Source organism: Amblyomma mixtum, chromosome 3, assembly GCF_055824585.1.
Source record: "Amblyomma mixtum isolate Tamu chromosome 3, ASM5582458v1, whole genome shotgun sequence".
Taxonomy (NCBI): domain Eukaryota; kingdom Metazoa; phylum Arthropoda; class Arachnida; order Ixodida; family Ixodidae; genus Amblyomma; species Amblyomma mixtum.
In genome coordinates this window covers 203,276,877-203,302,635 of record NC_143014.1, presented here as the reverse complement: position 1 = coordinate 203,302,635, position 25,759 = coordinate 203,276,877, and the positions used below count along the sequence as shown (strand labels likewise).

The 25,759-nt window shown below is 46.7% G+C and overlaps 1 protein-coding gene across 1 annotated transcript; it reads right to left on the bottom strand.

The window, feature by feature from the left end:
- Positions 1-559: 559 nt before the first annotated feature.
- On the bottom strand, positions 560-22,997 carry LOC149353339 (annexin-B12-like). The gene is made up of 12 exons (XM_089577323.1): positions 22,816-22,997; positions 20,058-20,066; positions 18,612-19,089; positions 16,529-16,604; positions 11,862-11,956; positions 11,548-11,752; positions 10,657-10,736; positions 10,425-10,481; positions 8,531-8,720; positions 6,470-6,528; positions 5,628-5,750; positions 560-689 (listed from the first exon to the last, which is right to left on the bottom strand). Exons 1-12 carry the CDS (start codon positions 22,995-22,997, stop codon positions 633-635), a joined length of 1,611 nt encoding a protein of 536 aa, XP_089433449.1. The 3' UTR covers positions 560-632.
- Between the last annotated feature and the right edge of the window lie 2,762 nt (positions 22,998-25,759).

Here is a 25,759-nt window from a genome sequence, read left to right as displayed (position 1 = left end):
GCATCCAGAAATCCTCACAAGTGTTGCTACTTCTTCGTGACTGTCTGCGTTATGCAACCGTGCACAGCGAAAAAAGCTGCCGCGCTGGTTCGTTAGGACTTGCCTCGCTCCTCAAAAATATACAATTAGTAGGCCGTAGACAGTCACCGTCGCAGTTGACTTCAGGCAAGTGGGCACGTTTGGGCGAATGTATGAGTGTGAGAGAGCACGTTGCAGTTGTTCACAAAAGGATACACCTGTAGTCGTCGCGTAGAGTTACAGACGCTATCGCTTCCACAACAATTGCTGTAAGTTCGCTGTGTGGGCAAAACATGGCTGTTTATGCCCAGCGCGATTACACCTCAAGACAACGCCAAATTACATCACACAGCAACTTTAAAAGAACATGGTACTGAACAACGTTCGAAGTACGCAAAAGCGGAAAGTAATAAATCTTGCATGGTTTTCTTGAACGGCCAGGAGTAAAAAAAAAATGGCCAGGCCCAAGTTTATTGCTGTAGGCCACCGGGAAGACGCTTCGCTGATGCACTCAAACTTCGAGCAGCTCCCTTCCAAGTGCCTCGGCGGTGCTCCTGTGGGCAGGCTTCGTCCGGGCAGTAAGCTCAGCAGCTGGCCGTCGAGTAGCCCGAAGCTCAGTTCCCTTGTACGATGGCGAGCAAGGCCTTCCTGTAGTTGCCCGACGTGTCCGACTGCGACAGAGAAACGCCGTTTTGCGCCGGAGAGGAAAGGCAAGTGGATGGACTGACAACAGTACACGTACGAAGTAACAGATATCCGTGCTCAAAATCGCGGCGTTGAGAGCGGACCACACATTGCGCCCGTAAAGCGTAGTATCAGTCAGGCTACATATGAACAGTACTAGAACCAGGCGCGCTATTTGCAGGCTATGCTTACAGCTGCATAAGTATGTTTATTTAGTAATAAGTAATCAGATATTCGAACGAGAAAGTTTGCGCTATTCAGACGATCACGGGATAGAGAGGATGGTACTGGGTAAAACTTGTAAATTTAACGCCATTCCATTCCTCTCTAATTTGTGGTAAAAAGCGCAGCAAGTTTCGTTGAAATCGAAATGTTCCAATTCGGCCAACAACGCATCTTGCTAATAAGAGGTGTTCATCATAGATTCACTGCGAGTCAACGCCTCTTGACTGGTAGTTGCACGATACATCCACAATGTACCATCATGGTTATCCTCCTAAAGCATGCGCGATAAACGCATTTCTTTTTCGTTAAATAATTTTTCGATAGCCCTCTGGTATAGCCTTTTAGGAAGCTCTCATTCTTGCCCTCGCTTCTCCATCGCGTGAGGTGCTCAGTGTCTGGCAGTGTCATGTTCGTATACGAACCGCGAGCTCTCTTAAGCGGCTGAAATACCTCCGCGCATAGTCTGTGCAATCTTAAGGGAGCAGAGGATTGTAAAACGCCTTCAGCCGACCGCCGTATCCGATGTGGAGTCAAGAATAACTCCCTAATCTCACCTGCCTACCTCTGCCACCCTCTGCTAAGTTCCTTACTTTGAAACCTACTCGATTACCTTAAAGGACCACCGGCTACCCATCCTCCGCACTACATGCCCAACCTGCGTCCATTTCATCTTCTTGATTTCAGCTTGGGTACCAGAAACTGAGGTTTGTTTCCCATAGCTCCTTTGCCTGCTTCGCCTGCAAACGTCGTTGCGGTTTTGTTGCGAAAGTAACACTACGCGAGTCGCCGAGCCATTTCGCGGAGCTGACGAAAGGCCATACTGCGCATGCGCGAGGAGCAGTGACGTCACACGGCGCACAGCTCGCGTGACGCCGCCGTCGCCGCGCTCGACAGTTGCGCATGCGCAGTAGCGGCGCATAGCTAGCATGCCGGGCCGTCGCCGCGCGCTCTCCATCGCCTCTCTCTCTCTCTCCTCGTTGCTTTCGCAATTCTCCAGGTTTGACCAGAGCTAAACCACCGCCAATTTTTAGAAGCCAGTGAACGCCTCTCATGACTGACGTCACACGAGCCGCATGACGTCGCATGGCAGGACTCGTGCGGAGAGACTGGCACCGGATGACGTCGCGAGGCGTAAGAATTTTTTTAACATTTGTAATTTATCGGATCACTTTTGAAGACTTCTATGCGGCCTGAGGGCTGAGTGGCCTTGACTCACCATAATGCGTGCATTTTATAGCTACCTTCAAAACCTTTTCATTGGCTCCTTTTGCTTTCCATTGCCATTTTGCTTGCCATTTTGCTTTCCATGGCTCGCTGCATTGTCTCAATTTAATTTAAAGCCATTTTAATTAGCCTAAAAATTTCTGTTCCGTATTTGAGTACTGGCAAGATACAACTATTATACTCAATCCTCTCGAGGGATACTGGGGAGCTGCTGTTTATGACCTGAGGGTGCCCGCCTAAGGAATGTTATCCAATTGTTATAGTCTCTTGGCAATTTCACTTGCTTGTTGCGGATCTGCGGCCTCTACCTGCCTTAGATAGACGTATTCTCTTACAAACATCAATACTGCCTAATTTATCCTAAGCTTTTGGTCCTTTCCCAGACTGCTGAATAATACTTTAGATTTATTCATATTAATTTTGCCACCGTTATACTTTTGCTGCTTAAGTCTTCATCATGCAGTGCAACTCCTCCCCTGAGTTACTTATTAGTACGGCAGTGTCGTCAGCAAATAAGGTATTACAAACCAGCAAATCGAAGGTGTTTGCCATTGACTTCCACCTCCAACTTTTAGCAATCCAGCTTTGTAAACACCACTTGTAAACTCGCGGAGAATAGCAGCGGAGATAATGTGTCACCTTGCCTGACACCCTTCCTGATCGATATTTTAACTCTTGAGAATTATGGACGCTGTGCAGACCCTGTAAGTATGTTCCAGCACCTTTACATGTGCCTCTTCTACACCCTGGTTATGCACTGTCTGCATGACTGCTGATGTTTAGAATAAATGAAATGCTTCTTCGTTACTTACGAATGTCACTGGTTATATTCTGGGCATTTCTATAGCCTGTTGTTGAGTACGCTTTCCGAAAGCCAGCCTGGCCCTTTGGTTGAGTGAAGTTTAAGGTTGTTTTAATTCTATTAGCGATTACCTTGCCACATCCTTCTAAGCTAATCACTTCATAATTTTTTAACTCTTTGAAATCGCCTTTCTTCTGGCTAACTATGTTAGCATTTTTCCGTGCTTCCGGTATGCTCACGGTCCTGAGGTATTGAGTATAAAGGGTGGAGAGTTTTCCGTAGAGCAACATCTCCAGCGTTCTTCAATAGCTTTGAAATTACTTAATCCGGTCTTCCGCTTTTCCTCTTTGCATTGCTTGCGGGGCTTTCCCTACTTTCTCTTTCGTTATCCCAGGACATGAGTTTACCCGGCATCACTACTTCTGCCATTACTGTGATGATTACTTTGGCTACTGCACAGATTCGTATAAAAATTATTTTCTACTCTACTCATCCAAACTTCTGAATGCATTCCGATTGTCCCTTAGTGCGCACATCTGTCTTTCGTTCATGCCTAATTTCCTTTTCGTTGTCATGAGGCTACCTCTGTACTTTAGAGATAGTCCAATCCTTTCCTTCTTATACTTCCTGATACCACTCACTCACCGATCAACTTAGACAGTTCTGCTAGCCCTATCTTGTCTACGGGTACCGAGACTTTTATGGACTGGGGTTTCTAAGTTAGATCTTTTGTCACCATGTAGAGCTTTCCAGTATCCTGCCTAGTTGCCCTGCCCTCTACTTCTATGCACACTCTATGATTATATTGGTAGGACTGTTAATCATTATCTCTACGCCCGCTAAAATCGTCTTCTTCTGTAAAAGTGAAATATCTGTTCTCGTGTGATGTCCTGTATTTTCCTTCTTACCACTAACTCATTTATGCACTTCCCCCCTCTAGTTTTTCTCGTTCTCTTCTCAAATCTAGGCTAATTCTAGACCTGATCATCTCAAGGTCGCTACACCTCACTTTGTTTAGCACTACAACATGCATGATGCCGGGATTAGCGCACCATATGAAGTCTGTTTCATTTTTCGTCCGCTTATTCAGGCTCCTCCATGTCCATTTTCTATCCTCGCGTTTGTGGAAGAAGGTATTCATAATTTTCATATTTTATTTTTATCGTGTACACCCCATTCCTCCATAAAACTGCCTGGGAAGGCTGGTAGTACGTCTAAAATGAATTGATTTGATTAAATTTATCTCTGCAAATTACACTCTCCGCTTCCATCTGCCATTCCTGCAGTACACAGTTTTTTACCACCACCTGCTCTTCAAGCGCTTTCTTCATTGTGCTCCGTTTTCACTTTATTTATTGCCGTTTCGACGTCTTCATGGAATCTTTCGACTATTTCGTCATCGTGACCCGCCGCGGTAGCTAAGTGGTTACGGCGCTCGGCTGCTGACCCGAAAGACGCGGGTTCGATCCCGGCCGCGGCGGCCGAATTTTAATGAAGGCGAAATTCTAGAGGCCCGTGTACTGTGCAATATCAGTGCACGTTAAAGAACCCCAGGTGGTCGAATTTCCGGAGCCCTTCACTACGGCGTCCCTCATAGCCGGAGTTGCTTCGGGATGTTAAACCCCAAAAAACCATATTTCGTCATCATGGCTATGTCACTACACCATACATTTAATCATAAACTACCCTCATCTCATTTAAGCTCAAGAATTTGTCGATGTGGCAACTATATACTTAATGATCAAGAACACCACACCTACCTCCCGTTTTCTCGATAAATCGCGGTAACAGAATACCCATTAACGATGTATAAGCCTATGCCTGATCTGTTCTCCTAACCGCGCTAAGCCCTATGGCATCTTATTCGATACCCAAAAGCTTCTCGGACAGCAAAGTTAGGCTAGCCTCACTCGGTAATGTCATTTCGTTAGAAGTTCCCAGTTCAGTTTTCAATGGCAGCCTGTCCGACACCAGTGATTCGTAGTACGCTATCGCTATGGCATAGGTCTGACTGAGGGCCGAGGTATAAGTAGTGTATTCACACAGGAGGTACTGGCCAAGTACTGCACCAGGATGACCGACCGCTGTGTGGTTTGGTGTTAAAGCTTTGCCTTGTTACCCGAAGACGAAATTGTAAAGGCGATAATTTCGATGCCTCTGGCTTGTTTTCGACTATAATATATATAGACAAAAAATGAAAAGCTGAGACTCTTACTGTTCTGATTGGTAAGCAGAGTAATACAGGACGCCGCAGACCTTGACCCATTGTTACCAACTGCTGTTTATTTTTTATTTTGTACCTTACTGCAGTGCGGTTAAACCTTAACCAGCATAACCTCACTGGTCGTCAGCTCTATTCGCCGGGATCAGACAGCCCCCCAGGCGCTGTCGCTCAATTTGAGCAGCCACTTTTTTTTGCTAATGGAGAAATGAGGCAGGCTCAGGGATTCGAACCCGGGACCTCTGATACGTGAGGGGGATGCTCTATTCCTTCGTTCGATCGCTGCAAAGACTAAGCTTAAGCTCAACCTAAATATTTCTTTCTTCTTTAGAAATTTCCAAGCGGAGATCAATCGGCTGAAAATACATAATTCAGGTTACTTACTCCCCATTTTTTTTACTGATCACTACTGTCCTCAAAATCGCCCAGCCCACAACGGACTGCGTCGCGTACCTGAATGGCGCTGGCGAGGGACACCTTGTACTTGTCGAGGTACTCCTGTTTAATCAGCTCCAGGTCCTTCTCGCAGCGGGACACCACGACTCGCTTGAGCACCCTGTCGTTGGTGCCGAGTCCCTGCGATAGAGCAATAAGGGCAATCCTACGTCAGATGCTCTCTATAATGCTACTTAACGGCGTTGGTCCTGTACACTACCGAGAGCTTGTCCCGGGAGAAAATTATCCACATTAGTGTCTTTCGGCATCGCCTTTTTGACACACTGGCACTTCTGCTACCCGGTAAAAGTACAAATTGGAATTTCAACAGAAACATGATGTGCCTTTATGAGAATGACTATTTTGCAAAAAAAAAACAAGTGCATTATATTCTGTGTCGTAGCCGCTTTTAACGCAGGAAGGCAGGACCGTAATCGAACACTTCTGAGACCGCCTGTAAACCAGAAACTCATAGTCGTTCGCTCTTGACCAGATTAACTGACTCATTCCGCGACCGACAGAAACAACTCTTAGCTTCATCTACGTTAGATGAACAATTCTAGTGTCAGAATTAGATGCACGTCACGAGTCTAGTTTCATGTGTGGGAAGTGGCAGCTCTATGAGTGGAGGCAGCGGTGGAGGCAACACATCTATGATTCTTAGCTGACAGCTGTTGGGTGCTTGGCACAAAGGAGAGGAAGGCTAAGCTTATTTGTCCATGCTTTAGCCCAATCTGAAGCGAAACTACAGTGAGGCTTCGCCTGAGCGCAGGTGATGCCAGAAAACGAATATTCATCATGCTACTTGCATTTCAACTACTTAGCCTTAACTGCTCCTATAGAAAGATGTACCAACTCACCTTCATGGCGTAGTACAGCGTTTCCGCAAAATAAAAGGGAGGGCTGTAGACACACTTCACTGCAAATAAAAAAAAGAGACTGACTTAGTCACGCACCATGTAACACCTGCAAGCAAAGATGCCGTGCGCTTTGCTTGAATGTATGTGCAGCTAGTGTACATTCGGGAGCATAACGCAAGTGGCATTTTTAAGTCAGCGCCTATCAAGATTTGAATCAAGTACACTGCAAATAAGCTCAGCTGCTCATTCGTTCCGACACCGCAAAGAGAATCATGTAACCTCGCAGCTCAACTCTCGACTCTCGTGGACCGCTGCGAATGTTCAAGACCGTGGATTAGTCCTCTTCACTGACAGAGAGAAAACATGTGTGCCAGCTCAGACGAATTTTTTTGCCGTGCCATAAACAAGACGTTGTCTTTGAATCACCGTCGCCGGCTCTCTCAGTCATCCTTGCATTTATCAAAAGACAGATACAGCTCCTTGCTATAGCGACAGTCAACTGCAAGACATGGGTCAGTCTTCTTGCAGTCAACTCCAAGAAGTCAACTGCAATCGCACGCGTAGAGCGATTCCTGGCTTGCACGAATTCCTCTTGGAGTTCATTTTCCGAGACCGCAAGCAGTATCAATAAAGGACCACTCATGCCTACCAGTTCAGTGTCGCTACCATTTAAACACTGGTTCACTGGAAAGTTCGTAAGGCTGATAAAATGCAGTGGAAAATATAGACGTCCAGAAACCTGTCTAGAGAGCTCGAGTGGCATGCCTTACAGTGCATCAGCGGCACCTGCCGTTGGCCTCCAGGTTCGAGATAGCTTCTCCATAGCCTCCTCTATTTGCTATCGTTGAACATGCATGGAGTGTCCAGCCTTATCGTGTCACAAGCTAGAAGGCGCGGTTGCAATGCGCTCCGTTCGCTACTGGAGGTGCTGTCTGTAACGGCGGGCGAATGCACTAATGCTCACTGCATGCTGCGTCGTGCACGATACACGTGACAGGCATGGCGCGCCGCTACTGGTCACGTGATAACTTTCTTTTAAGGCCAATAAATGAAGCTACATAGATCGTAACTTGACGGAAACAGCACTACTAGCGGTTTTTCGAGTCGATCTAAAACTTTTTCATTGACACTTTCTTCCTGAAGTCAATAATTAAAAAGTTAGCTAATTACACTTAACTAATTAATGACCTTTGAAGAGCGAAAAAAATACTCAAGACTAGGTCACGCGACTATTAACAACTCTCAGTTGGTCTCACTGGACTAGGACACTTCGCCTTTTTTAAAAGTTTGGTTACATTTAGCTGGGACACCCGGTATATCCCAAGGTTCTAGCAATATAAGCGCGAAGTTCGTGGACTTGGAGGCAGATGAAGATAGCAAGAAAGCCTGCCAGCTCGGGCCATTTTCCGACAATTGAAATGGCAGCTAGATGCCAGTCGCGAATCGCCTGGCCCTCTGGTGGCATCGCTCGTGATGCAAACACACGCGCGGGATTCCGAAAGCGTTTGCCCCGCGGAGCTCTGTAACCCCCCTACGGTAGTGAAAGCCCAATAAGGAGAATACAGGCCCGTTCATGGCCCAAAATATAGAATACTACGGATCATCACGCCATGTGTGGTCAGAAAACTAAACTTCTGATGTCAGTGGTTGGCACCGAAGCGCAGAATGATGTGTGATTTCAAGCTTGGAGGAGGCGCATACCCGCCTGTAAGCGCACCAGTTGAGGACGGCCGGACATTTAGGTTCTGGGCGGCCAGTACAAAACTCCTGTGAGGCGTTTTTTTTTTCCATTATCTGTGCATTACTACGGTTCTTTCAGAGACGCCGGCTGTAAGATTGTTCTGCACTGAAGCATAGCGTAGCAACTGGCACGAGTTGAGGATAAGTGCGCTTTAAGCCAGTACGCCAGTGCACATCCGAAGTGAAAGCAGGCGTTCGTGGACTCCAGTTCTTTCATTACGCCTTCCATGGAACGATTTAAGCCACCCAGGGTGAAAGCGAAATTCCTTTTCTCAATTTGACAGGTACGATTTGGCGAACGTGCAGGAGAGCAGTACGCACCGATGGCGAGGAATCCGTTCTTGATGTCCCCGCTCATCTCGCTCTTGATGGCCTCCATTACAGTGTGGTTAGCGAGTGCGTTGTATTCGCGGAAAACGAGCCGCAGCTGCTCATAGCTTTGAGTGGCGATGATGCGGTTGAACGCCGACACGTCCGTGCCCCAGCGCAGCACTCCCGCTTTTTGCAGCTGCTGCAGGCAGTCGCGGGAAGAAGGCAAAGCTACAGAGTCTCGGGCGCACAAACAGGGTCAACTCTTTCTCCACGTTTGAGCTAGACGGCATCTTACGGCGCACGCAGTGCTGCTTTGTCCACATATCCTGGCCATTCACCTTACCTAAGTATATTCTGTAGCTCTGAGTTCTTTCCCGTATCTGATTACTTTATATGTTTATCTGTTGAATTTTCATTTCCATGGGCGCAGCAAGAAGATGTGCGCGGGCAAAGGATTGAATTTTGGTAGCCAAACCTTAGAGATGAGGGTTACAAACCAAAATAATATTTATACGCATGTTCAGGGTGCGCCGTAAATATCCCCACACCTTTTTACCTGTATAATCCCCCTTAAAGCGAATAAAGATTGAAGGGTTCTTCGATAGCACTTCTTTACTGGCCCCTGCAACATAACACAAAGGTTTTCATTCAGTTCATAGGTCTTTTATATTCATCATAGTTTCCAGACATCGGGTGCACGACTGCACCGCAGCTTGCATGGCATGTATGGGAAGTAATATTTTATGCTTGCTCTATGAACTTCCTGAGGACCTCTATCGTGTGCTCCTTTGCGCCAACTCCCGCTTAAAAAGCTCCTCTTCCCGTCACAATCAGCAGTGCACACTTCTCTTTTCACACTCTTGTCCGTATTCTAGAACTATCAGTATTCTCAGGCTTTTAGGCAAACACATACTGCAGCTCTGTCGCACTAAAATTTGTCCCGACGGCTGCATGGCCACCTTTTTCACGTTCCTCGTTCCCTAGCGTTCGTTCATGTCTTTATTTTTTTCTGGGAGGTGAAGATTTTCTGTAGCAGAACGCACAGTAGGCTTTGTGGGATCCGTCGAGTGCGTCATGCACGAGTATTTTGTGACTAATCTTTTGTGATGCCATGAACATCAATTTTAGTACTTTGGGGGTCTCAAATGGTGCTCGTTCGGATTTGTTTAACAATTTAACAGGCCCGGTACGTGTGAAAGCGCACCATACTCTGAAAAATGCGTAGATCGCCTTGAAATTCCGCACACGTACTCAAGACGACTGAAGAGAAGTACAGGGAAAGCAAAGGGGAAAATCTATAAAAACTTCAGGCGTATCGAGGACACAAATTGCATCGCAGTACTCGCGTCGCATAAAAGCATCAAATTATTTACTTCCGCGTAGCTCCAACACGCAATTCAAACATGAGAGCTTTTAGGAAGACCTGAGCGTGGTACAAAAGAAAGTTATACAGCTTTCTCAAATCTTCCAAGTGTTTCCAAGTGTCAAAACATAAAACAACGCTCCATCTTAGGCGCTTCACCTAAAACGCGTTAGACTAATGGCAGTTCAACAACCGCAACAACAACTACAAAACAATAATCCTCGCAGACTTCGATTTGGGAGAGGGCAGGTTCTTAACGGTGTTAATGTCAACAAACAAGCTTTCAGGAGTGTTACTCTGAGAAACTCTGGCTTTGGGATTGCGCACAGATTTCCGAAGGCCTCGTTTTGCCGCTAAGCACTGTCAGCGAAGAAAAGAAAGGACCTAAGCAGGATCTCTAATTGCGCTTTCCACCCCTGTCATAGCTCAAGTTATAGTTCAGCGATTCAGAGGTTCGCGACATGGACCCGCGCCTTGCCAACCGAAAGTGCTCCAGCTCGCCACTGGTGCTTCTTTTCAGAGGAGAATTATGGAGCTCACAGCGGCGTCGTTGCGCGCCCGCACTGGATCCAGAGGGGTGCCCTCGTCACGCTGGGCCTGCAACACAAACGCGAGAGAGAAAGCGGGAAAACGATCAGCGGTTCTCAAAAGCCGATGGTGGTGGACGCCTCGCCGCTCCGAGGAAGTAGAAACGTTCTTTTTTTTGTTATTATTATTGGACCATAACAGCCCAACACGCAAGTTGGTTGCTTATAAATCTGCGTTCTCTTACATTACACATGGAGACAAGAAGGTGTCGAAAATCGCCAGATGTGTCGCCAATGATGTCCTTCTCCAAGTCTTTCTTGAATACTGCAAATATAAAAATAAATTTCATACGTCATACTGTATGCGAGTGTTTTTTCATATGTTAATAGAAAAAAACTCAGCAGCAGCCTAAACATGAGATGCTGAGCAGCATCGCGTGGTAGTAAAGGCAAATTTAATTTGTTGTTCACACTAAGCATTAGGTGATGCTTGCATTTTTGCCTAGCCGGCAATCTTTTTCGCACTTCGCTGAGGAATACCATGTGATAAGCATATAAAAAAAAAGATGTGAATGTGCTACCATTTGTCTTCAGCTTTCCAAACGTGCGCAACTCACTCGGAAACTGCGCTTGCAACGCAGCCAGTCGAGAACGCAATCTGGCAAACACATCCAAATATTTCCACGAACATACGGCACAACGAGCGTAAGAACAAAAAAAAACAGCGCGAGCTGCGCGTTATTTGGGCCCCGTCCCATGGCCGCGGTGCGTCGGGTCAAAGTTCTGATTCAATCCTGCCAGTTACGAAACTCGGACTTAAAACCCGGCCATGACCAGTGGCCAGCCTTAGGAGGTTAATAAATGGTGGCGAAAAATATGGCCTGAGCAAACTGTCTTGGTGACGACTCGTAATTTTTTTTTCTCCATTCTATGCGTATTTTCCTGTGAATGGTACGGGGCGCGTGCCAGCCTGCTAACCTTCGAGTTTGGGCGTTCACGGGCTCCGTGAGGAGTTTCATGACTGGTAGGATCAAAGTGCCCTGAGAGTGACTCCGAACTTGAGAGCGAAAGGAGAAACCAAGGCACCCGCAAAGCACCCGCAAAGTCCACGCTGCGTTTAGTGCAGGGCAGCTCACTTCTCTGGTAGTGTTCCTTGATGAGCCTGATGTCGTTGTTGCTGTGAGTGCAAAGGATCTCGATGAGGCACTCCTCGTCGGTGCCCAGGCCGGCGATGGCCTTGCGCAGCTCGCGAGCAAGGTACTCGTGCAACGGGTACAGCAGCCCCACTATGATGTCCTCGAGGTTACCGCGCAGGGCGGACTTCGCGTCATCCACCAAGTCCTGCGATGGTCACACAAGGGCCATCCCCGGTTTCTTTTATTCTCTCTCTCCATTCCCCCTTTCCAGATCCACTGTATCAAGCGAGCAGAAACTTGAATGGAAAACTTACACGTCCAAACGACTGCTTGTATGCTGCAACGATCTCCTGCCGCTGCGGTTCCGACCTTGCACATAAGATGTCAATGATCGTTGCGTGGTCTGTAGCTGGAATAAAAAAAAAATAATCCAGTGAATCAATTGATCTGCCACTCGTTTACGTAGCTAAACAGCCAACACTGTCAGTAGCTGTAAATTTATCACGTGCGTCACGTTGCTAATCATTCAGCCCGGACGTCCTGCCAAAACATCCCAGTTAATAAAGCTGTGCGACATTAGGATTTGCGCGTGCGTCATTGAAACTTGAACGCGGCAATAGTAAACAAACAAACACGTTCTACTTGCCGGATGGATAGTTCCTAACGCACAAATGGGAGACGTGGGGGTAGGCGCTTCGCCGGCAGTTAGCATAGAAATCATTCAAAGAAACGGGACCAGAATAGTTAACGCTCCCATTTGGAAAGTCTAAAACTCCAGTTTGTTCACTTTTCATGAAGTAGTTACCTTCATTTTAGCTTGCTTGTCCGAGTAAAAAAAAAAGGTGACGTAACAAAGGCAAGAAAAAAAAAGTGCGCCATCACCTAACCACGTCCGGTTCTAGTTAGTGAAAGTATAGAAGCGCCAGAACATTTCAACTTCGTGAGGTTTAGCCTGTAAGATCAAATAGCCTAGTCACGAGGGTTTAGTGATCTCAGTGTTCGTAACGAGGGCTACCACAATTTTATGACGTTCTATTTCAATACACATTTAGAGCATAATTCATGAAAGACCAATGAGGGACGAATGCTATAGGAACTTTGAATATGCGGCTTCATTGATTGGCTCTGAAGTGCCGAAGACGTACTGAGGGTCGTGAGGCACGCCTAGCAGGAAGGAACCGCGAGTTAATTTCGAAGTACAGTTGTTCTTGAAGGTGCACTTAAATACAAGTGCACGATATTTCGGTTGCAACCAACTGGCCTAAACTAAATATAGTTTATAAATAAATATAATTTAAGTTTATCAAAGACTAATTTTATAAATAAATATAGTCGTCCCCGAACCAGGACGAATTTTTCTTTAACTACGAAGTTTCTGAGAAAGCTGTATAGCTTTCCTTTGTAGCCGTATCACTGCGCTCGGGTGGGTGTCAATGAGTAGTTACTCCCTTATTATAAATAGTTTCCTGTTTAACGACGGTTCTGGTGAGTGTGCCATCATGGGGCCCCTCACTTGTAAAACTTATGCGGTGAGAACCCCTAAATAGTGCTCGCTCTTGAAATAGAAGACATGGAACCCACATTTACACATATGATCAACGTTTATTTTTTAACAGAAAACGCAAAACTTCTTGGAAGACCTCCGAAATACGGAAAAAGCACCACAGGGGAAAGAAGGGCCGATAATCATCGACTTGGTGGCGAGTGCTAGTGCCGCAAGAATAAGAATAGAGTTCTATGTAAAGTTTAAGCATATTTTACGCGTATATTCAGTAACAAAAAAATCTAACGCTCACGAATCACCAGCGCATGCGAAAAGCTGTGACTTGCTTATTACACCAGGTGTCCCAGCTATCTTTATCCAAAGATTAAAAATATACAGAGTAAAGATAAATGGATTCATCTTCAACCACGTTGTTGACCATTGTATTTCGTTACTCAGAGTATGTTCGTGCTCTGTTTAATTCAATACCTACAAATTTTGGCGAAATTAAACTTCCTTCTATTGCGCTTCTGGCGAAAATTGCGCTGGAAAAATGTACAGCGTGCCAAAAAACGTCTAATTCATCATTGTTTGTTTATGTGTGCTGTAGATAAGCTGTCAAAATGCGCGAAAAGATGAAAAAAATGTCATGTGACCATGGGCTTGCGCGCCGCGACCGCAGCGCTCTCAAACGCGGAATCGGTGAAATTAGCCGCGTTTGATGATGCCGCGAAAGTAACTACGTGCATTGGTCAGCAACATGTTTTAAGTTGCCTATACCTATCTCGCCCTGGTATATTTAGAATTTTTGCCTAAAGATAGCTGGGAAACCTATTGGAAAAGTGCCAGAAGAAATTGAAGGTGTGCAGCGAACATTTTCAATTCGACGCAGGATAGCACACCAGACTGCGTATGAAACCATGCGACGACAGGGACAGTAGAATGATTCACCTGCCGGTTTTCCCTCCTAGGACTGTATAATATATCGCTGAACTTATAATTCCAAATTGAGGAAAAAAGCCGGAAACATTTCTGCGAGACTCACGCCACTCTACTACAAATGACTTCGCATTAAGCATTCGCTCTCAGGGAAAAACTGTTTTTAGCTCCGATTAAAGAGAAAATTCTCCTAACAGATAATACGTGGATTGAAGTTTATTTTATTGAAACCTTTCTTTATCCAGATCATAAGTGGGTTCTCACAATAATTGCGCGAACGTACTTTGAAGCAAATCTTTCCTCTGTTCATCCTTTTACCTGTCTAGAAGTTGCCTCATGCGTAACGGAAGAGTGGCATCGAAGACGGAACTAGATAATAGAAAAAAGGCGAAAACTGAAGGAGGAACACATTTGTTACAAAATACGACTCTTGATCTCTGTTGGTGGCATTATTAGGAAGGCCAATCATTCACTGAAACATATATATGCGTTACCTTTCTTTTTTCCTCTTTCCAGCCTCTTTTTCCTCTAGTTACCACCAAACAAAACGGAAATTGGAGGGGCAGTTCACGTTCACAGCCAGGGACCACAAAATCCTCCTCTGTCTATTTTCCTGCGCGACAGTATTCTGTTGCTGCCTCGAACACGCTGTATTGGTAAATGTAATACACGTATTCAGATCATAAAAATGAAAGCCGAAGAAAAACAAGCGCAGGATATTGAAGAAAACGCGGCATTGATTTCGACATAGCCGCGCCAGCAATGGTTCGGTGTCACTGTCACGGTGGTAGCATCGAAACCTACGGGCTTTGTGTTGTTTTAAACAACACTATATATACTCGGATAAAACTCAAGAACGAAGCGGAAAATTCCCCGCAAAAGATGGCCTCCTCCACTGACGTCGTGGTTAATCCCCTTGGACCTGCTAGCGGGACATCACGAGTGGGAGAAAAAAAAGGGGGGGGGGAGCAGATTAAAGGGGATTAGCCACAGCACAATAGATTAACCAGGGGACGCCATTGGCTGGAGAGCCCCCTTTCAGGGGAACCTTCCGCTTCGTTCTTGAGTTATATCCTGGTCTCTTGAACGCATTGTACGCTGTCGTCCAGTCAACGTAAATATGCATATCATTCAGTGTGTGCCACGTAGACTGTCGCAAGCACTGCAAGAAAACTCAAGTGACAACTGGAGCGTAATCAACGCATGATGTAATTATACATTGTCACCTTGCACAGCTAGAAGCGTTTTTAAGCACTTCTCCTATTATGCGAATTTTCCCTTTTGTAGTGTTCTTGTCGAGGTTTGCATCTGTCCGTCAAAGTGGTAAAAAAATTACGTAAACAGATAAGTTGTTTTTGAGTCTTCTGTTGTCCCTGACAGCTTAAATTGTCCACCCGCAGCCGTGGCTCTGTGGCTCTGGCGTTCGACCACTGATTCCAAGGTCGCGGGTTCGATACCCTTGGCAACCATATTTCGATGGAAGCGAAATACAAAAACGCCCGTGTGCTGTGCGATGTCAGCAAGCGTTGAAGAACCCAAAATAGTCCAAAACAATCCGGAACCCTCCACTTCGAAGTTCCACATAGGCCATGTGTCGCTTCGAGACGTTAAACTCCACATTTCCTGAACTTGCCCTGTCTAATGAGGCAGCGCTTTAGCAACACGCTAGAACAGATGGAAGCGGACAACACGGAGCATACTGATGTGTGCTGACAGCTATCCCAGTGACAATCGCATGACGATGCCGTCGCAGCGACCCGCAAGTATCAAGCGCTTCATAAGGAGCCATGCGCACATAAATAATAGTGCGGCGACCTAGGGGAATTTTTTTACTTTTCTTGCAGTCGTACTACATCTCCAGAAGCTACAGACTACTTGCTTGTTCGAATGCTCCACATTACTGATGAAGTTGTATCTTTTCATTTTTATTTGTCCGAAAGTTCAATAATTGGATAAATTGACAAATGCAATGCTCTTACTTTAGTAAGATGACTGCCAACAATATTGTAATGGTTGAGTTGCCACGCATTTTTTTAACTTTACTCGAATAACAGTAAGACGATAAGATTAACAGGCTAAGCGTGATAGTCGTATTTTAAGGCAGAAAAAGTTGGCTTACTTGTGACAGCACGTTCCCGCTTACAAACAGAAGGTTCAGCAAAACACTTCCATATGCCGCAGCTGATACCCGTGACTGATATGCGCTGGGTACACATTTTCACCGCGAGCATGCTGGGAATGTTCTGGCTTTCCTCCGCGGCACTACTGCTGTCGTCACCAAGCCTGCAGAAACGGCTCATGCGTGCTTATGCACTAGCTAGCGTAGGATAGTGACGGTAACGATAGCGGTGTACGGTAACTCTACGCTTAAAGTCCGCACTGAAAACTCACACAGTACCACGAAAGCTTTGCCATGCGGTGTACAAAAATCTATCTACGATAAGCATGATAATGCACCGATAACGTAGCAACAATGCAATTATAAAAAAAAAGCGAAGCACATGTGGCGTGTTACAACCAACGGCGCTTCTTCTGTTAAGCGCTGGTCTCTGCACTTACTCCATCCTCTCATGGCTTTTTTCAGCGCCTCAACATCCTGGTGGACATTGAAGGTCACGCATGTCTTGAGGGTTCCCTGCACATACAGCAACATAATAACCTTTTAGCTCTTGCACTGAAGGAAAAAAAAACTGGCCATCTCTTAAGTACCTTTCAAAGATGTAATTAATGCTCGTCATATTTAAGGTCTTTGGGAGCAGCCCATAAAGGGGAACTGTTGAACGTCCATTAAAGAGATGTATTCGATGCCTGTCCTGTCTTGCGGAACGCTAAGCCCACACTGCGGACGCATAGAAAATTCAAGTAGCCTCGTTCTCCTTTGAAATACGGCAAACTCAAATAGCCGCCATCACATAGTTCCAGTCCTGCACTCCAATGATCGCTTTAGTGTCGCTGTGCCCTTGAGTAGCTTACTGATTCATTCTCAGACCAACCACATTACCTGCAGACATTCGCAGCAGTTGCTTATATATACTCGTGCCTCAGAAAACGCATTAACCGTGAGATACGCTGGCAGAACCGCACTTACCACGGGAGGAAGCGTGTACACAAGAGCAGCGGTAAGTTATATGACCTATATGGGCACCTCTGTGGAGACCCTAACGGGAATCCATTGTGAAAGCCCAAGAGCTGTCTCGTAAATGCTGAGCATTTAAAGTAGCCGGTAGAAATCAAAGGCATTCTTGCGCACTCCGGAAAACGATGCTGAGGAAGCAGCATATTTTGCGGATTTTACATAGAAGGAAGAGGAGGCTGAATGAAGCACCCTCTTTCACCTCAGTTACGGTAGATGGAGCCGCACCGATGAAAACAAGCACAGTGCATTGTACAGAATGCCCCTTTCAGCGAATCGCCCTCTTCTCTTGTGGGTAGGTTCTCGTCACTCACCACAAAACAAATGACGCGTGTCTTACTATATTATGCATACTTGACCACTACAACTGCTTGCATTTCTAATGGGGTACTCGTGTGACGCTGGTGAACCATAGTGGGATTAGGCTACGGTTAAGTGAACGTAAAGTACCATAGAAAGCAGAAAGGGAGGCATTCATCACCTAACCTCAGTTGGTAGAACACCACGCGCATTATGCGGAAGCATTGAGTTCGGCTCCATCCCGGGGAACATATTCTCTTCTGTCCAAAGTGACTACTCAACTACTTTTCCTCTCAAACAATCACAACACGGAAAAGCGGTAACAGCAGTGCCTGTCTGTGCTGTCCCAGCCTGTCTTCAAAGGAAGTTGGCTTCTTTCGCATAGAACAAGCTCTGGCTACCGCCCCACTTCCCATGATCCCGAACGTTATTGACAAACCGCAAGCAGAACCGCAAGACACAAGCAGAACAAATAGCAAGTGGACACAACACTTGAAACCACTAAAAAAAAAAATAGGCGCATTAAAAAGTGGCCCTGCACTTTGCTCACACTCCATCGCTGTGCTCTACTTCGTTTCGCGCACCGACAAAAACTAGTCCTGCTGGGACGTCAGACAGTGCACAGCCCTGAAGCCAAATGCACCATGCACAACATAATTCCCTGCGGACATTCATTCACGCTAATCAAAGGGCTGCACATTTCACTCACGCGGCAGTGTGTCTTAACCTATATAAATTTTGTGCAGCATGCTGAGAAAGCGCCAATGAAAACAAATAGTTACAACCGAAATTTTCTTCTTACACGTGCGCCTGCATTTCGAGAACTGACTGCTTCAAGATTTCAATTTAAAAAGTAAAAACATTTTGCGCAAAACTTGGACAGAAACAGCGCTGAGGGCGAGACGAACGAAAAGAACGGCCAAAAACGAGTCCGTTTTTGTCGTCCATCACGTGCGACTTCAGAGCTATTGTCGTTGTCCGTATTAAGCAGCATTAACTGCATTCATCCGGGTGAACACTCCTCCCGCATCGCTATTCGCATCGTACTGTGATTCGATCAATGTGGAGATTAACCAGTGCCTGTTCTACATTAATTCCAATGGAATCGCCAATTTGTTATCAGACAGGACGATTATTTCAAATCCAGAAATCATGGGGAATTGAGATTCTTTCCGCTGTTGCAGATTTACCACCACACAGCCGGCTCACCTTTCCTGGAGCGTAACAGCTTGGCCCGTATGACGGTCCGTCCGTTATAAAAGGTCTGCTGGGCGTAGTCGGTGGGTAGGGCATGCCGCTCACGGGGCCTGCATACCTAGAGTAGCCGTTAGTACTGTATCCATTTAATGACCCGTAAATAGACTGCGCGCTGATGGGAGGAGGGTTGTAACGTGGGTAAGTGCCCCTGGGGTACCCCGCTGATGACATCAGCGCCGGTATAGTTGGAACAGGTCCTGCTTGCAAGGAGCCCCCAGGTACGAGAGACAAAGAAGTTGTCGATGGAGTACGCCACGGCGGGGGGCCGCTAGACTGAGAGGGAGGGTAGTTGGCCCCAGGTACGGGAGACAAAGAAGTGACCGATGGAGTACGCCCCGGCGGGGGGCCGCTAGACTGAGAGGGAGGGTAGTTGTCCCCAGGTACGGGAGACAAAGAAGTGACCGATGGAGTACGCCCCGGCGGGGGGCCGCTAGACTGGGAGGGAGGGTAGTAAGCCCCAGGTACGGGAGACACAGAGGATTCTGATGGAGTACGCCCCGGCGGAGGTCGGCTGGGCTGAGCAGGAGGGTAGAAAGTCGCAGGTGAAACTGGTTCCGGTGCTGGTGATGGGTACCCTGGAGGGAAACGAGGTTAACCTATTTTAAGGTTAAGAATAAGATTTATTTTCCAGTATTCACTGGATGGATTCCTGGGATAAAAGCCACGTATGTGGCTTGACAAAGACCCAGGAACCATTTACGTGGCAGCAGACGGGAAGGTTTCTGTATGCATGCAATGCGTAAAAATAATGCGACACAAACTGCGTGGTCTAGCGAATGCCCAGAGCGCACATGTGCGCCCTCACCGTTCGATCACGTTCCTACGTGGCACTCGCGGTAGAAGAGAACGTACCACGTCCGCCGCTAAGGACAAGGATGGCGCAGGTGTATACACTCTCAAGGTTCGGTTTCACTACACATAAATACCCCCGAAAGCAGAAGAATGGACAGCCGTCGCCGTAACTCAGTCGGTAGAGGATCGGACGCGAAATTCCGGGGTCGTAGTTTCGGATCCCACTGGCGTCGAGTAGTTGTTTTTTCTTCTGCTTTTTAATCAATTATTTTAAAAAATTATTACCTAATTGACCTCCCTTTGATGAACAACAGAATTAATAATTCAAAAAAACATCCCGTATGCTCCTTATTTTCGGTGACCGTTGGCTTCCGTCATGTATATCATAACAAGCCCCTCTTTTCCTTTGCCTTGTCTGCTGAATACAAAAAGAGAGAATTAGAGGAAATAAAAATTAAGGGGACACTTAAGCTCTGCCTTAAGGGTATGATGCGGCAGCGTTAATGGTTATTTGCTACTTTTTTTGTTAATCAGTCCGTCTCTAATTACACACACTCACTAGCATACATCAGTTGGCATACCAGACCACGTGATAAACCACAAAACACATATGGTCTCCCTTTAATCGTGTCGAACGAACGTGCCTCAGTGGCCAGGGGTAGAGTGTATGACTCTAAACCCAAGGGTCATGAGTTCGATTCTGAACTAATTACCCCAAATTTCTTTTCAGCGTAACTGATTTGCTTTGCACCCCTGTACGTCTAATGACATTTCAGCCATGCTATGACCTCTTGGACACAATTTAAATTGAGTTTTACTCCTTATCAATCCAAAGCGAATTAAGGGTATGACGTCGCAACCCTCTCGACCAATACTGAATTAGTGTGTCAACGCGCATGGCTTTCCCTACGAACGCCCGACCTGCCGCTATCGCGATAATAATTTACCTCCTTTCACTTGCTACTTTTGTTTCCTAACAGCGTTTACTGCATTCCTTACTATAGCAGCCCGACGTGTTCTCAAAGCAGCGTTTATATATTGCTCGAGAATGCAAATATTTGATGCACAAGCAAGACAGAGCTCCCACTTTCGGATACAAAGCTGCTGGAAACAGCAAGCCGAACCTCTACGTTGGGTTACTGCGGGCTACGGATGAATCATTCCACTGTCCTAACATCCCGGGCGAATGGCCTTCTTTATGTGATCTTTCTTTGTTTTACTTTTTTCCTTACTGTCGGCTGGAAATAAGTGCATGAAATCTTAATAAATGTGAATAAGCCTCAGTTCCGGTGGACGCTGGCTTTACTAGCGCATCTGGACATAATCGAAATCCAAATAGCAAGGCTGTTTCTTTGGTTAGTTGGTTACTCATACCAAAGAAAAACTTTTAAGCGTTAAAAGACAAAGCGCCGTGGCCTGTCCCACTCACGTCCTCGTATTTATTTATTTTATTTTTTTTTTTGCAGAATAACAGTCGGAGGTAAAACGAACCAGGGTGAACAGTCAAGCGCAGGTCTCGGTTTGGCTAGGCCAGACAGAGAAAAATATTAAAATTCTTTCGCTCTATTGCTGACTCAGTGGCTTGGGCATTCCGCTACAGATCCCAAATTTGCCGGGTCTATCCCGGCCGCAGCGGCCTTATTTAGATGGATGCGAAATACAAAAGACACCCCTGTGCTATGCGCTGTCAGAGTACGCTAAAGAACGCCAAGTGTTCTAAATTTACCCACAGCCCTCCTCTACGGCGTCCCTCAAAGCACATGTGTCGCTTCAGGATGTTAAACTCCAAAATTTAATATATAATTTAATGAAATTCTTCCAGCTTCTTGCTGCGTGCATCAAGGCTTAGCGACAGGAAAGGATAATAATAAACACGCCCACGACTGACACGTTTTATCTGTAAATGGGGACATGGCACGGGCTGGGACACTTTACTTTTTAATCTTTATCAACTGTCCGAACACACTTTTTGTATATTTGGAAGTGAACAGTGCAAAACGAAGGGACATAGTGAGAAGACAAGCGCTGTCTTCTGTCTTGTCTCCCGTCTAGCGCTTAATTGTCTCCTGCGTTTGTCTCCTTGTCGAATCTCTCCTGTCTACCTCCTTTCGTTTTGCGCTGTTCACTCCCAAATAGATAACCAGCCAAGGTGCTATTTTTGTACATGGGGCACTCATCTTGCTTTAATAACGCATCTTGAGAACATAAGCGCTGTGAACAGCTTTACCTAAGCAAATAGCACGTACGAATAGTTTGCGTAATCGTTACCAATACCTAGCTATCTTAACTAAGACCTCGCTCGTAACGAGTCGACTGGCTTTAAGGGAAACCTTTGCATCCGGGCCTTTCTTTTTCCAGCGCTAGGTGTACTAACCTAGTTTACCCTGTTTCGCGTCGTCGTAGTCGTCGTCGCGTCCACATGCCCTATTCCCATCACTGTAGGAATGCACTATCGTTGGAAGGTCCGGGGCAAAAAAAAAAATTTCTGGGGGTTTAGCATCGCTAATCAGGAAGTATTGTGCGAAAGCAGGTTTTTTCAGGTGACAGCCAACGCCCCGTACCTGAAAGCGCCATTCCGAAAGCGCGCTTCCTTTCCTTACATGACTTGCGCGTAGGCGGATGCTCATGGAGACACGACGCGCAATGCCCAGCGCGAGATTTTGTTGGTTTAACACCAGGCGTGATTGGCTGCGACAAGAGCATAGTGCTCTCGTGCAGTGGCAGCGAGGCTGATCTGTTCGCGCAGACGCGGGTTCGAAACCCAGTCGCGGCAATATTTGTTACTTCTCCAGGTTGGCCAAGGTCACCCTCATTCAAAGCCTCGGTTCATTTCCCGCCATTTCTCGCATCACGTGACTAACTTCAGAGGCTTCACCACACAACCGCATTTTCCAGGCTATGAGGCCAATAGTGCTGTCGGACTAAAACGTAGACACCGATAGCATACAAAAGTACAACACTGCGGCTCTCTCCGATGAACGCAATTTCGGGCAACCTCGAACTGCAACGGAAGCACTAAGCCGAACCGTGATTCAAAGTATACTGCCCCTCAGCCACGAATCCGCTCACTTATTCATAGGCTACTGCAGTTATTTGTGCTTGATCAATGGCAGTTCAGTGTAGTGGCAGTGATAGTCAAGCGTAGCGTTATCACTGCATTAATGACTTCGCGAACCAGCTACACCACCGATCACGCGCCTTTCTTAGGAAAGGGGGGGGGGGGGGGCATTGCACTTAACAAGCGCAGTACCAGTGAACAAGCTTATGTTCGCATGTAAGGGAGACGAATGCAAGTTCACAAGTGAAACGATGCTGTTCCGTAAGTACACGCAGCAGCCTCTACGCACCTGCGGCGGGTGTGGACTCCGGAAAACTGGGCTGTGGCGTTGGCATGCGCCGCGGCGGCTCGTCAGGATCCACAAAGCCCATCGGTCTCGAGGCGTCCGATGGGTAACTAGACGAGCTAGTTGGAGGGTAGCCAGGGGGATATCCTGGGGCATAGCCTGGGTTGTAGGCTCCACCGGCACCGCCAGAGGAGGCGCTCATCGCTGATGCGTCCGGCCTTGTGAAGGAGCAGCGCTATACCACGGCTCGCCTATAGACAGAAAAAATATTTAAAGGCCGCCCTTTCGCACAGGAGCAGCGGTGGTTGTCACCATGCTAGCCAACACGAGGCCTGGCCACAAACCTTAAAATTTCCCAAGGTTGCGACAGTTCACCTTCAATCCGCTCTCAGTCTTAGTGACTGAAGCACATATTCTCTGGTTTTATTTTACTGATTTCGCCACCTCTTCCTACCTCTACTTAGCGCACACCGACTTCTTTGACTACTTTTGTACCCTGAAAAGGTCAGGTTTTCAATTACTTTTGTTCTATTCGGGCTCGGATGTTAATGCACTGGATCCCAAAGCCTCCTATGGTTTACCCATCTATGGCAGCCACGGTGGCTCAGTGGTTATGGCGCTAAAGACGCGGGTTCGATCCCGGCCGCGACGGTCGAATTTCGATGGAGGCGATGTTCTAGAGGCCCGTGCACTATGTGATGTCAGTGCACGTTAAAGAACCCCTCAGATGTTCGATATTTTTTGAGCCCTTCACTATGGCGTCCCCCATAGCCTGAGTCGCTTTCAAGCGTTAAACACCCATAAACCCATAAACCGACTAACCCATCTCGCGTGTGCGCGTACCGTATTTGCCAAAAGTAGCCAGGCGATGGGGTTTGCTTCTGAGCTTTATAGTGGAGCCCTTACGGCACCCCTAAGGACTGATAGGCCTCAAAAGGTTAAGAAACAAACCCCGATGTTTGGCTACTTCTGGCAAAGAAGCTGCAGCATACATCCCTGACACCATCAAGTTTTTTTTCCGACAGTTCATGTCCTTAGCCTCGAAGAGTGAAGCGCTCTACTTCGTATGAAATAAGACAATAAGCAAATAAGTGGCAACTGGTGGGGTGTTGCTCTGCGCACTGGTTGCACTGGAAACCTGGCTACGGCATCCAGCTATCGATAGTACGAAACCCAGTGCAACAAGTGGCAGCTGTACGTCATGAAGGAGGCATCGTCAGTTCACGCGAACTCTAACCAAAGCTGAAAATTCCCATGAATGTACAAGCTGTCACGGTTATCACCGATTGAGTAGAATGATAAAGCATGCAGAATGAAGCAAAAGGAAAGTTTGAGTGATGGGCGCCAGAATTGTACAGCAGACATTCAGAGGCACTTCACGAGGCTAGGATGAGCGGGAAAAAAGGGCAGGCAGTTGTGAAATTGCTTACAGAGCGACCACTTCTTGCTTGGAAGAAAAGCGCTGGAATTAAGAACACGCAGCAAAATCGCCACCACAAAGTCGAGGCTGACTGATGATTTTGCAGACAGGCGCTATAGCTGACAGGCATTTTGCTTAAAGCTTACAGACGCAGCAAACACCAGGCAACTACTGGAGCAAAGCACGCAGAAAAAGTCGGCTACCGCATGGACAGCTAAGTTTGAAAAGGTGATGTCACCATGATCATGATCAAATCATGAACTAGCGAGCTAATTCATTCATGATGTGTTAAACACACGATGAATTATTTCGTCTTGCGCGGGAACTAAGCAAAAGGGTAAAAAAATACACACCGCACAATAGAAAACACCCGACAAGAAAAAGAAAAACACAGAAGAACTCTCTGCCGCGCACTTCTACGCACCTGTGCACCAGGTTATTCTACACAACGTTTTGGTCTTCTTCCGTGCACACATCGACGATATGAACTGGTTAGCAATAGGACTGGTTATTTGATACGATGGTGAACGACAAGTGTCAACAACAGGGTTTAAAGCCTGTTGAAGACCCAATCTAATCATTGTCAGCACGCGGTCCTGTTATTTCTCATTTCACAATAGCACATACACAATTTAGAACATGGCTGCGTTTACTAAACTACAGTCAGACGCCCGAAAACAATCGCAGGACAGGAATCAACACGGCCCGCAGCAGGCTGCTCATCTGCGGCATATGTATCGGCTGTCTAGTGCGTTGATGCAGGCTGCGCCAAGGGCTTTTAACCAAAGCGAACAGCTTGCGGTGGCAGCTCACGGTGGTAAAAACACCACCACGCTCTCGCAATAATTTGCGCAGAGATCGTGAGGACCAGACAAAGAGCAGGCAAGTTAGGCTTAATCACGCCACCACGAACGTTCTTTGGAAGCACTCAGCTGCCGAACTGACATGCAGTGCACATGCTGCACTGTGCTGGCTAGATAATAGCTTAGCTGCTGAGGGAACCTTAACACGCAAATGCGGAATATGCTTACGAGTGAAAATTTCGTTCAGGCGCTTGGCACGGAGGCAGCAGTGCGTGACGTCCTCGATCTGGCAGGCACCTCGAGACGCCTCAGCACGAGCCCGCTCGTGGTAGTTAGCACACGTAAGCAAACAGCCGACGAAACTGAAGATGAAGAGGAGAAAATAAAAATAACAACTGAGAGCAAGATGCGGCTTTGATACGCCAAACGTGTGCCAGGCAAGATTTTTGCGCTTGGGCGGTTTTGAATATAGATGAAAAAAAAAAAAGCTAGCTGGTGGTGCCTGCGATAGCATAAAATCTTCTTCGCCCTTCTCTTCAGTCAATATTCATGTCAGCAACCAGGTAAGCTTTCGAATCAAAGAAGAAAGAAGAGAAGGGCTTTATTTGGAGGTCCGCCCTCAAAGGGAAGTCCATGAGAAAGCTGGTCCAGAGGTGAAAATGATTGTACGGAGGGTGACTTAAAATTGAAACGGGTGGAGGGGGGCTCTTTAATACTATTTCTGTTTCTCCCTCGTTAATA

What these genes read in the sequence shown, in the direction of transcription:
- LOC149353339 (XM_089577323.1), bottom strand. Translation starts at nt 22,997, where the DNA reads ATGAGCGCCTCCTCTGGCGGTGCCGGTGGAGCCTACAACCCAGGCTAT. An exon ending in GCTGTTACGCTCCAGGAAAG is followed by an intron (nt 16,605 to 18,611) that starts GTGAGCCGGCTG and finishes CTGTATGTGCAG; the next exon opens with GGAACCCTCAAGACATGCGT. An exon ending in CGCTGTACTACGCCATGAAG is followed by an intron (nt 5,751 to 6,469) that starts GTGAGTTGGTAC and finishes GCTCTATCGCAG; the next exon opens with GGACTCGGCACCAACGACAG.